Source organism: Odocoileus virginianus, chromosome 1 (assembly GCF_023699985.2).
Source record: "Odocoileus virginianus isolate 20LAN1187 ecotype Illinois chromosome 1, Ovbor_1.2, whole genome shotgun sequence".
Taxonomy (NCBI): domain Eukaryota; kingdom Metazoa; phylum Chordata; class Mammalia; order Artiodactyla; family Cervidae; genus Odocoileus; species Odocoileus virginianus.
In genome coordinates this window covers 5027588-5040415 of record NC_069674.1, presented here as the reverse complement: position 1 = coordinate 5040415, position 12828 = coordinate 5027588, and the positions used below count along the sequence as shown (strand labels likewise).

The 12828-nt window shown below is 36.6% G+C and overlaps 1 protein-coding gene across 22 annotated transcripts in view; it reads right to left on the bottom strand.

Annotated features, from left to right (window-relative positions):
• Window positions 1-12828, bottom strand: part of KMT2C (lysine methyltransferase 2C) — a 260160-nt gene that overhangs the window by 89608 nt on the left and 157724 nt on the right. For 21 of the 22 annotated variants that reach the window (XR_011482353.1, XM_070451895.1, XM_070451133.1 and 18 more), the window contains 5 exons: window positions 10207-10376; window positions 9588-9739; window positions 8755-8868; window positions 7756-7833; window positions 5472-6169 (listed from right to left, as the gene is read on the bottom strand). Coding sequence is in view for 21 of the 22 variants with exons in the window: in XM_070451895.1 (XP_070307996.1) it covers window positions 5472-6169; window positions 7756-7833; window positions 8755-8868; window positions 9588-9739; window positions 10207-10376 (1212 nt within the window). In the remaining variant the exon portion in view is untranslated. The remainder of the gene's footprint in view (window positions 1-5471; window positions 6170-7755; window positions 7834-8754; window positions 8869-9587; window positions 9740-10206; window positions 10377-12828) is intronic. The other variant, XM_070451216.1, reaches the window with a different exon arrangement.

Sequence of the window (12828 nt, the reverse complement as noted above, 5' to 3'; positions counted from 1 at the left end):
TGAACACAACATGGGGTCTTGAATTATTCAGTGGTTGAGTCGGGGCGATAGATACCTAGAGTGAGTTCTCTCAATATATCCACTCAATATTTTTCTCTGAGGAGATTCGCTAGTGTTGCACATCTTAAATTCCTTTTGATAGATCATTTAATGTTACTGTATCAGTAGACAGTTCTTAAAATATACCATAAAAGATCATATTCTAAAATAATATTTATTCATCAAAATTTAAAAGTCAGTTTGATGCTATAGCTGTATCTCTTTTCAAAAAGCATTCACACCACATAACACAGATGAAGGAAATAAAGGGTTCTACAGATGAAGACTGCTTAGATGCCGTTTTCAACTGCTATGAAAAACTTATACAAAAAAGCATGGGTAATTACATTACAAACTTTAACAAGTATGTTATCAAAAAGCATTGGAAAGTAGAGCCCATGCAATTTTATAGAAGATGAAGAAAAATTATGATTACTCTTAGATATTTTGACAAAGAAATTACCTAATATATACTTGAGATCTCAAAACTAGAAACTGCCTTAATTACCAACTTCAGTTATAAATTATCCTTCAGATCTCAGTTCTGATCAAAAAGCATTTACAAGACCACTCAGAAGAGGTCAGCTTCCCCATCTACTGCAATGTGGTTTATCCCATTGTTACACCTGATTTTACCTTTATTGCACCTGTATTTATCTAAAGCCATAAGCTTGATGGCAGACACTACTATTTTTGCTCACTGCTAAGTTAAGTAGGCATTCTGTTCAGCACCTATTGAACATCTACTTTCTACGTAGCCTTTTTGCATGCATATATTCAAAATACATCAATAAGCACCGTACTGCAATATGAAACACCAACTCCATTGGTGGTAGCCCAGAATCTTAGATTTCTTCACCTATTAAAAACTTGCCAACACATCCCACGCAGTGTGACTCTTAACCTATCTACAAACTGAACTAGAAACAAGAGGGTTAAAAAAATGTCAGGAGAATTTAAGTTACAAAGAGAGCTAAATATTAATAGAACAAACTTGCTCTCAAATGCCACAGAAACTTTAAAAATACTACTCTGCACAGACTGATTTAGGTTCCAACAATAATTACTGTTTTATGTTGGTATTCACCTTTCTGCTTTGAGGCCAATCTCTCAACTTAGTAAATTACACAGCTGTTCCTGTTTCAAGGAAGATGCAAGCGGGAATAGTTAGGACTGGTGGAGGGTAGGTTTCTATGGGCAACTTTCTATTAGAGATCAAATCCTGCTGCTGACTATGAAGTGTGATCAACCTCATGGTTAGAGTCCACGAGGACCCTTGTGTACTCAATCAGCTTCAAGTGTGGTCAGAGAATGTTCAAGTCTTCTGGGGAGATTCACACCTGAATCAGTCTCAAGTGCACCCTCTCCCAATATACTATGCAAACCAAGATTGCTATTAACAGGTGAGTTTGATTTAGAGAAAGTGAGAACGGTGAAGAGAGAAGAGAAAGGAGGGCAACCAGTAAGAGAAACTGAAGACATAACTGCTTATAATTTGTCTTTTTCGTATCCACACTCACTCATGTACATTACAGCCATTACAGAACCAACTCATTTTTATGACTTACAAATTCTTTTAACATAAGTCAGTCATATACAAAACTGAGTTCAACATCAAATACAAAAAGCTTAGTCCTGAGAGTGATTTGATAAGATATATACTATATAAAGTAGAGAAATAACTGTTGCCAGCTTTAGCCTTCAGTAATTTAAGAAAGCAAACTTGGCTGGTGCTAGCTGTCATTTTGGTAATGGCTTAAAAAATGTAACAGGCACAAGAAAACTGACAGGGATGCACACTTCTAATCTGTACGTGCTGTAGACTGACACCCCAAAGGGCGAGACGCTTTTGGGGATGAAAACTAGTCTCTCAGTGGTTTAGAGCAGTGTTTAGAGCAGTGTTTCTTGGACTTACGGCTGCACAGGGTTCTTCTTAAAAATAACATTTCCAATCAAGCGAAGGTGAGGCCTGAAATTCAGAGTAACAAACTCCCAGGTGATATTGATACTGCTGGTCTGCAGGTCACACTTTCGAGTAGCAGGGGTTTGGTCATTTCTCCTAGAAAACATGCCTGAGCCTGAGTAGAGTTCTTCTTCCTGCTGTCTGCTTCCCACAGCATCCTGTGGTCTCCTCTACTGTGTATCACACACACACAGTAATTAAACAGCAGCTTTGTTCTAAAATGTGTGCAGCCATGATGCAGCTCTGAACTTGAAAACCTACTACCCTTCTGCATTTTCTGTGACCAGTGTGTGGCTCGGTCAGGCTGCAGTTATTTTCACTGGCACGTTTCTTTAGAGGTAGCTATGAGTCAGTGTGCTGGGTTTCAGGGCCACCTCTCCAGAGCTACACTTAACACATAAACATGACCTCCTTCTCAAGTCTCCATCTTGACATGATACCTGCATTATTCTGCAAATTAAGAAAACAGGGCAGACATGGTCTGCTATGTGTCAGGTGTTTTATATATCATTAAATTCTAATAAGCAACTGATGTAGTTTCATGGATGAAGAAATGAAGAGAGTTCACAACCTAAGTTGCTTGGTGTCCACATACAGTTATCAAAGAATAAGGCTTTGAAGGCAAACAACTGCACTATGGAAATGTTCACGTGAATTTATAATAATTAATCTTTCTTAGTATCAATTAATTATACTACAAATATATATAAATGATACTAAATAGGGTTCTTAAAAGTCATTTTTATACAATGTGGTGTCGTATTTAGAAGATATGTGAAAAAAATCACTGTTGGCATCCACTCTATGTTATTTTATTCCTCGTGAAGCATAAAGAATATTTATCCACTTACTAATGAAAACTTTTTTAATAGATTCTAAGACAAAGTATAAGCATGAAGGTTTAACTCATAAGTAATCAAGAACAGACAATTCTAACTACTAGGGCAATTTCTTTTAATGAATTATCATTATATATATCAGTGGTATTTTAAATTTTAGTTAGAAGTTGGATATGAAATAATTTATCAAGAACTGAATCTTTATTTGGATGATATGATTTACCAACCTGTCATTTAATAGCAAAACTGACCCCTGCCCCCCAAATGCCAACAGTGCTTCTTACTAAAAGGTTTACATTTAGAAACCAGGAATGCAAGAAAGAAGAGAAAGGAAGAAGGGAGGGCGGGCAGAGGGGAGGGGAGGGGAGGGGAAAGGAGAGAGGGGAGGGGTTGCTCACTTGTGATTAGTTGTTAACAAAACTACAGTCCTCTACAGCTCCCCACTGGAGGCCGGGTTTGCTCTCACAGGAATGCACGATGAAACTGATGTGTTAATTTAAAACACGTCATTTAAAATGCTATTGCAATACACAAGTACATTATAAAATTCTAAGGTTCTTAACAAACTACTTAAATCAGTGAAAACAAGAAATTCAGTTCACAACATAATGGCCAAGTGGTTATGATCGAATGAAGTACTATTTTTGAAAACCTCCTCTGCTGAAGACATTTCACCTTCTCCATGAAACTCTCTCAGCAGATGTCAGTCTTAGAACCTGCGTATATCCCTAAGCCTCCACTTATATGTCAGCAACAAAAAAAAAAATGGTGGAAAGGTAAAATGAAGAAAAAATTCTAATAAAGTTATCAAAGTACATTTAAAAGTACTTATGTTTTCTTTATACATTTAATACTTCAACCAAATGTGTCTAAAAATATATTTCACAGGAGATTTAATAGCAACTTTCAGTATTACCATGAAAGCAATTAGCACATGAGCACCTGAAGTAGATCAACCGTCATCTGTTTTCATTAAATATTTTCTCATAAAGTAATACAAAAAGAGTACCTTGTTCCACATCGAAACATCAGTGGATCAACAAGCTTTGAATGATCAAGTGAAGGCCATTTCCTACACAACTAAAACATGGCCGACAAGCTGCTTGAGATCAGCAGCAATTTGTGAGGTGGTGATCAGACAGTGGCAGCTAACTAGAAAGGAGAATCCGGCCAGAATTGAAACAGAACATAGCAGAGGCAGTAACAAGTATGAAGACATGGCTCATATAAATTGGAATGAACCAGGAAGAAAAAAAATACATGTACTTGCTCTCTCACGCACACTCCCATACCATTTTAGAACATAAGTCAACAGAAAAATTATCATAATGTTTTCTCAGTTGGAGCAGAAGACTCTAAGGAGAGTTATCAGTAAAATTTAATAGGAATATTTATGATGTAAAATCCTTAAAGGCTGTAAATTTCTGAACCAAAATTAGAGATTCAAATTTCCATTGCAAAAGTCTTTTCAGAGCCAAAACTACACAATTAGTATATGCTATTCAAAAAAGGAAAGGAAAATAAAATAAAAAACTAGGGAGGAAGAGAACTAGTTTGAAAAGAAAAATCTCTCTTGGTAGAAGAGAAAATAAGTACCAAGTAAAATACTTAGAGAAAGACATGTATAGAGTATTTGCATTTACTGTGTATGTCTTTGCCATAGAGAAATATGTAAATTCCATGTGGCAACTCCTTTGCCTCTGGTATAAACTGCTGCCTTTAAAAAATAAAATATATATGAATTTTAAATAGAAGACACTAATTTTCACATTAAAGTAAAATTCAATTTAACCTTTCTACTTTTCTTTAGCATTACAAAATTAGATGACCAGATACTATTATTTCTATAAAAAGTTAAACTTTAAATCACTAAAGGCAATCTAAATAATGAGACTTAAAACTCCAAACTACTACTGTGACTAAACACTTTGCACTGTTTAGTATCTTACTGTTTTCTAAAAATACTGTAGAAAGTAGGAATTTTGTGGAACACATAAATCTTAGCTACAGCATCTTCACTGTACCTTGCAGTTTCACTAAAATCCCACTGAAACAGATCTGAAACGCACCCATCAAGGACAGAGCCCACAAGACTTTACAGAATAATTGTGGAACTTCACTTCCTGAAGATCAACAGTATAATCCTAAATTTTTTGTGTATGAAACCATTGAAATTTTTCACAAAAAGTCAACAATAGGAAAACCAAACTGAGAAATCCTCCTGCATGAAAAATTCCCTTAGTAAATTTTGGTGTTTAAGCAGTTAAAATATGTATAACGAACAGTACCAATAAACAAATACATCTGAGGGGAAAAATAAATGTTACACTATATCCAAAACTTTACTTTTTTAAAGCTCTATTGTTCCTACAGCATAGAACTAAAAAAATTTTAGTGGTTTCTAATAGGTTGCATTTTAATTCCGATAAGATCATTTCAAGCTCAATAAATTAGTCTTCATTAATAGTAATTTTTTTTAAAGTGGCCAAAGCACATATGTCAACATTACGTCTGAGTTCCGCCTAAAGACAGGAAAAAACTGCCCTCGAAACCAAAGCTACACATACACTGTTTTACTTTATAGAATTGCTCCAGCATCTTTTCTGTCAGAATCATTAAAATCACCATACCTGTCTGGACCGAGGTCTACCAGGAGAAAACTTCCTTTTGGTAATAGCTGGTTTGCCCATGCCAATTTTGGGGGTGACTGAGATGTACGTGGTTGGCAGGATGTTTCCAACAGAGGCGTTGGGAGTGGAAGGGTAACTGTGCAGCATGTCATGGGAAGGCAAGTCGGAAGAAAGTGCTGGAGAGGAAGACACGTGAGCCTTGCTTGTGTCCGCTGCTGAGGAAGACGATGGCTCGGTCTCAGATGATCGTTTTACAGATCTGCCCTCTTGGCATAAGCCATCTTTCACTTGACTTTCAACTGCAGGAGCCGCTTCCAAGTCCATAAATGCAGAAGGCTCAGGGTTTTCTCTCTGTTCCCTTTCTACAGCCAAGTGTTCTGCAGAACATAAAGAAGTGCTTTCCCCATCTGGGGACACCAAGGTCTCCAACGGGAGAATGACAGACTCAATGGTGACTTCGGGAGGCCGAGACTCTTCCGGCGACACCGCCACATTTGGCTCCCCCAGCGGCTGCACTTCCTCCTGCAGCACAACCAGCTGGGGAGGAAGGGCTGCAGTGCCCTGGGTCCCTTCTGTGCTGTTCTCACTGGGACATTCGCAAGTACGCGCCACTTTCGGACACATCTCCACTGCCTCACCATCAGCTTCACGGGAAATCTGATTTTCCGATTCAGGATTCATTTTATCTTGGGATGATGCTATAAAATTTGGAATATCTATTATGTTAATGTACATATGAATTTTAAAATTCCTAACTATGAGCAGGTATAAAACATCAATGCCTTAAATGTCTGTAGCTCTATTAAAAGTAATAGGCTTGGATGGAAAAAAAGATGGGGGAGGAGGGCTTCCAAAACATTACTTTTGGTTAAAATCATACCTTAAATCAGAAGATTCATCAAGAAAGGCAATTATTAAGTTTAATAAGTGTCAACTCACACCAGGGTTTATGGATTAGAATAAGTCACAGATCAGACCAGAAAACCTACAAAAACACTGCCTTAATGGGATCCCCAGAGTTTAAGGTAATTTCTGGTAGGAATATTAAAACAGAATCAATTTCTAATATAACCATTATACATATATAATGTTTTACAGTTTGAGCACTTACAAAAGGATTTAAAATTTTGTAGGTAAAGTTATACTCATTTTATAATTAGGAAAATGAGGCTCAGTGATATTACACAATATGTCCAAGTTTGAAGAGTAAAGATTAGTCTAAAAAAGGATTCTGCAATAAGCAGACACAAGATCTAACAAAGCTTCTGTAGACAGAAAAGACTTATTTTGCTTAGCTATACTTGCTAACACAGTCAACATATTTTTTGACGTGGGGGTGAGGAGTAGATATAATTCTTGTTCTTCCTTATCATCTATATAACCAAAGAGACTTAACAAATCAATAAACAAAATTAGACATCAGAAGTATCTAAAGTTACTGACCAGTAAATTTTAAATCAGGGTACTAGTGTGTTAAAATTTTAACCCAATATACTTAAGAGTAAGGTCAGAGGTTCAACTGACATGAACCCTAAGTGGCTCTAATAAGTAAGAGCATTGACAACAAACAGCACTTCTTTCAAAAGCCATCAAGGTTAATTTCTAAGGCACATTAATAAGGATACTAATTTCCTTATTTACAATTTACCATGGTGATTGAAATTTTTATATGTTCTGATACTGAGGTGAAACCTCACTTCTCATTCCTGCTTTACTAAAAGACTACAGCTGAAAAGAAAACAGCAAATAACAGATCTGATCATACTAAAATTTTTAAAAACTAAAGTGCTTCAAAAATGTTTAAAAAATAATTAAAAAAATTTAAAACAGAAAATACACATAAATGAAGTAAACATTTATAGGTTTAAAACCAAAAGTTCCACCATCTGAATAACTCCAGTAAAACAAACTGATCTTAGTGCTATCTGGAATGCCTAATTACGTGCTACCAGGAGACCAAGTACCGCCAAGTGTCACCAGAAAAGAGACACACATGAAACATGAGTATGTTCTTTCTCCTTTGAGCTAGGCAGGAAGGATTAAGAGCATAAACATGCTCTACTTCTGCTTTAGAAATCCACTACCAAATGTTTACAAGCAAAGGATCACTGAACCACAGATTTAACTACCGTAATGTCAATACTGCAATAGTAATCAATTCTCTGGTACTGAACAATTCTCTACTTTGAAAAAATGAACTGGGAAGACATGACTTAAATCTGCACAGTGACCATAAAGGTCTAACGATGTGACTCAACCCGAACAACATGAATGTGCTGCTCACCAGAAACGAGAAGTCCACGCGCGTCACACCTTTCTGGTGGGTTACTCCTCTGCTGCCCTCCAGGATGGACGTGAACTGCTGTGAATAACACATTTGTGGGAGCTCCGAAAGGAGTCAAAATTTCTGTATTTCTCTAACACTGCTTTCTCAACAATATTTTCAGTAAGATATTTATCCTACTGCCAAATACCAATTTCAAATATAAGCATGAAATATCTTGTTACTACTATTCATTTGAAGTAGGACATGAAGATGAAACAAGGAATCTGGTTGTGTATTATGATAAGACTATTATAGTTTTGTCTTATTTTTCTTCACTTTCCATTTTCTTATGAAGTATAATTTTCAATGACAATTGTTAAATATAAATTTAACCTCAAAAAAATCTCAAGAACTTTTTATGCATAAATTCAACCTATATAACATACAGTATCACATACAACCCCACGGACTTTGAGGGGAGACCAAGATGAAATTTAATAAGTGGTTTTTCCCCAACCTGATCTCTCATTAATTCCAGATCCTCAGGTACAATAATAGCTATTATCAATATTGCAAAAACCATAACTGAAATATCCTTGAAATAACTGAAATAATCCTCAAGAGGACTGCTTAGACAATCTGAAACAATGAATCTTTCATTATCTCAGCATGCAACATCTCACAATCAGCAACAGCTCTAGTTAGTAATCATATAACTAAAGAAATTGCTTCTTAATGAGAATCACTTGATCCCTAAACAAAGCATATATTCAAGTCTAGATTACAGCTAGCTATAATATATACATGCCCTTTACCTGATTAACTGTAATAAATTATAAAAATCTAATGAAGTTTATTTTACTTAAAAAGGCACCTCTCTAAATAATTTAGTACATGAGGATGTCTTGGCAAAATTTTATTTAGGGTATTAAAGTTTCAGTATATGTTCACATATTCACTCTACACACACATTTTCTTCAGAGAACAGACTATATCCATCACCAAAAACATCCTTACCATCTGGAACAATTCCAGGTGTGGGCTCCTGACCAGCAACATCGTTATCAACTGCTTGCTCCAGAAATACCATGTGGTCTTCAGGGCCTTCAACTTCCATTTCATTGTTATAATCTTAACAAAAAATTATTCATCCTTTACCTTAGAATGAGCTTTTCTGTTTTTGCTAAGTCAACAATCATTCCCTTGTTCTAATGGGAGTAAATTATCACTAAAAATGCCATGAATTCTTCAGATTTGTCTACTTTGAACCAAATACATAATCTTATTTTTCAGATATGGAAAACGTAACGAATTAAAACAGTAACTCGCATTTTACTATTTTAAAAGGACATCACACAACTGTATACTGATGGCATACTAGAAAGAAAATGTTAGTAACCAAGATATGTCTACCTAAACCCCTTGCAGGTGATGAATTAGAACTTTTATAGATGCTGCCACTCGTGATGATGAAAATGAAAACCAATCTGATAAGCAGGTCTGTTCCCCTTATAATCTAAGAATCTTATTACATTTATAATCAATGGTATACTAATAGAACTACATGAAATTTGTTTGGAGTAAAATAAAACTAGAGTATGAAGTGCAAATTAGGTCATATGGCCAAACATTAGGGAACTTCCACTCACTGGCCCAAAAAACAGGACAGTTCACTCGTCTCGGAATTAAAATGTAAGGTGAGCAGTTGTAAAGATGCTAGATTAGATGGCAGCCATGAGATTCAGAGACTACCAAGAATACTTGTAAAGAAACTGGAGTCCCTCACTGTTACTAAAGTGATACACTGGGGGCTGCCTGGCACATCACCATAAAAAACGTCTCACAGGTACCTGCAGGAAGCTCAGACATCTCCACCTCTTCACCTGGCTGCAAGGGGTCCATCTCAGCCGCCAAGTGTTTGCAATACATACAGATGTACTCTTCTCGGAGCTGAGGATCTAGTTCATGATCTGCTGGCTTGTCACATTCTAAGTGAACCCATCTGCGACGATAAATATATTTAAATAAAATGTTCTAATTTAAAGTTTAATACCTAAGGAAAAGAGATAATGACTGAAAAACTGGATACAGAAAGGGCTAAGGTGACAGAAGAGAGGTTAGAGGAGTTAGCAGTCGTTGGGTTCTAGAAGAGGAGATGTCATTTTTGGATGTCACCAAAGGTGTTGACTTAAAAAAAAACAAAAAACAAAAAAACACATATTTTCAAACTATTTTCTCTTTATTTTTGCCCTCCCTAATGCTTGCTTCCGGTCTTATTTTTTGCCCACTTACATCATGATGTCTTTCAGACTCATAAAAAACATATTTAATTCCATCTATAACAGTAATCAGTACTAAAAGGATTACTGGAATGACAAAAGCTTGGATTTCAAAACATATGGCAGAGCACATGACTACGTGAATAGAAGAACACACAAATACTTCAGAAGAATAGCTGTGTCTTCTTACCTTTTGCACATATTACAGTGAAGCATGTCTTTCTGCAGTTCTGGGTGGTAGCACTTCCCACAGAAGGGACACAGGTTCTCCTGCTGCTGGTAACAACTGTCACACACCAGGCAGTTGTGGTGCCACTGAGAACTAGCGCGCGTGCCGCACTCTACACAGATTCTGCAATTCTAAACGCCAGGAAAAACGGAAACAGAGACAGTTTGCTCTGCGTGCGTACTGCAGTTCTGCTGTACATCTTTGTAAAAAAATCAATGAAACATTTGTAGCTCATACATTAAACTTTAATTTTTATGACACTAAATTTAGGGTGTATGTTTCTGAATAAGCTGCTTGTTTCGAATATCTGGTATCATTCAATTTACACTAAAACTTCCTGGAAAGTCTAAGTGGGGGATAGACATCCAAGAAAACATAAACAGGGGAAGAAAACCAAAAACATGGCAATCCAAACTTCAAAAAAAGAAACACAATCCAGAATCAGGAAGCAGCTTGTGTTGAGTAAGTTCTGCTCCACTCCCTACTGTGAAAGCAAAATGGTCCTGCTAGAGAATTCTGTTTGTTTATGTGTAGCTCAGAAACTAAAAAGAAGAATTCGCACTAAGGAAACAATGGTGATCCACTCCAAATGATTAGGTGTCTGAAATTATGAAAATAATCACTCAACACCAAAACCCAATATGGCTGCTCGTATTTTCAGAGCAGAGAGCGGTGCCATCCTTAGCAAAGAACTGCTGATGGCAGGCCGGCAGAGGCCTGCGACCCCTCCTTCGGGGCCTGTGAGAGAGGCGGCCTTACCATCCCGGGCACAAGGCCCACAAACTGCGGGACGCTCACTACCCAACCCCCAACTTTGCAATCTAAATCACCAATAAAAAGGAACTTTCTTCCTGAGCTGCTGTTATCTTTTGATATAAAAGAGATGCTCACTAAAAAAGAGAAACTAGCTTGAACCACAGATCTGCTAAAGTCTGTATACAGATTATAAAGTGGATGTGCTGATACATATTGATGCCAAAACCCTAAAATGTTAGAAAACAAACTCCAATAGCAAATTGAGAAAATAATAAAACCATTCCAAGTGGAGTTTATTTTTTTAAAAAAATGCAAGGATGGTTAAATATTAGAAAACATGATAATAAAATTTAACATATTATTAGGTCTGAGAGGATAAATTATTTCACTAGATGCTGAAAAGGCCTTTGCAAAAAAATTAAAATCCACTCCTAAAAAAAAAAAAAAAAAAAAAACACTTTGCAGACAATAAAAAAGCGTGGGTATTTCCTTAACGTGAGATACACACAAAGTTCAACTCAAAAGCCAGCATTTTGTTTCTAACTGGCGAATCCTAGAGACATTCCCACTAAGGTCAGAAAGGAAGCAAGGATGCCTACTATCTCCACTATTTAACATGGTTCTGAACCAATGTAAACACTGAAACAAATGAAAACACAGGCAAGAAAAAGAAGAGAAGAACAGTACTTGTAGATGACAGCATACTTGGGAAATCCTAGAGAATCTATTTTAAATGCAATAAAAGAATTTAACAAAATAGCAGGATATAAAATTAGTAATGAAAATTCAATAGAATTCACATACACAAACAATAACCAGTTAAAAGACATAATGAATGGGAAAGTCCAATTTGTAACATCAACAAAATAGAGAAAATGTTTAAGAAGAAACTTAAGAGAACTCCCAGATGTTCAAGCTGGATTTAGAAAAGGCAGAGGAACCAGCAATTAAATTGCCAACATCCGTTCGATTACAGAAAAAGCTAAAGAATTCCAGAAAAACATCTGCTTTATTGACTATGCTAAAGCCTTTGACTGTGTGGATCACAACAAACTGTGGAAAATTCTTCAAGAGATGGGAATACCAGACCACCTTACCTGCTTCCCGCGAAACCTGCATGTGGGTCAAGAAGCAACAGTTAGAACCGCTCACAGAACAACGGACTGTTTCCAAATTGGGAAAGGAGTATGTCAAGGCTGTATATCATCACCCTGCTTATTTAACTTCTATGCAGAGTATATCAGGCTGGATGAAGCACAAGATGCAATCAAGATTGCAGGAGAAATATCAACAACCTCAGATATGCAGATGACACCACCCTCATGACAGAAAGCGAAGAGGAACTAAAGAGCCTCTTGATGAAGGAGAAAGGAGAATGAAAAAGCTGGCTTAAAACTCAACATTCAAAAAGGAAGATCCTAGCATCCGGTTGCATCACTTCATGGCAAATAGATGGGGAAACAATGGAAACAGTCACAGACTTTATTTTTGTGGGCTCCGAGATCACTGCAGATGGTGATTACAGCCATGAAATTAAAAGACGCTCCTTGAAAGAAAAGTTATGACCAACCTAGACAGCATATTAAAAAGCAGAAATATTACTTTACCAACAAAGGTCCGTCTAGTCAAAGCTATGGTTTTTCCAGTAGTCATGTATGGATGTGAAGAGTTGAACCTAAATCCTAAAGGAAATAAATTCTGAATATTCACTGGAAGGACTGATGCTAAAGCTCCAATACTCTGGCTACCTGATACAAAGAGCCGACTCACTGGAAAAGACCCTGATGCTGGGAAAGATTGAAGGCGGGAAAAGGGGATGATGGAGGA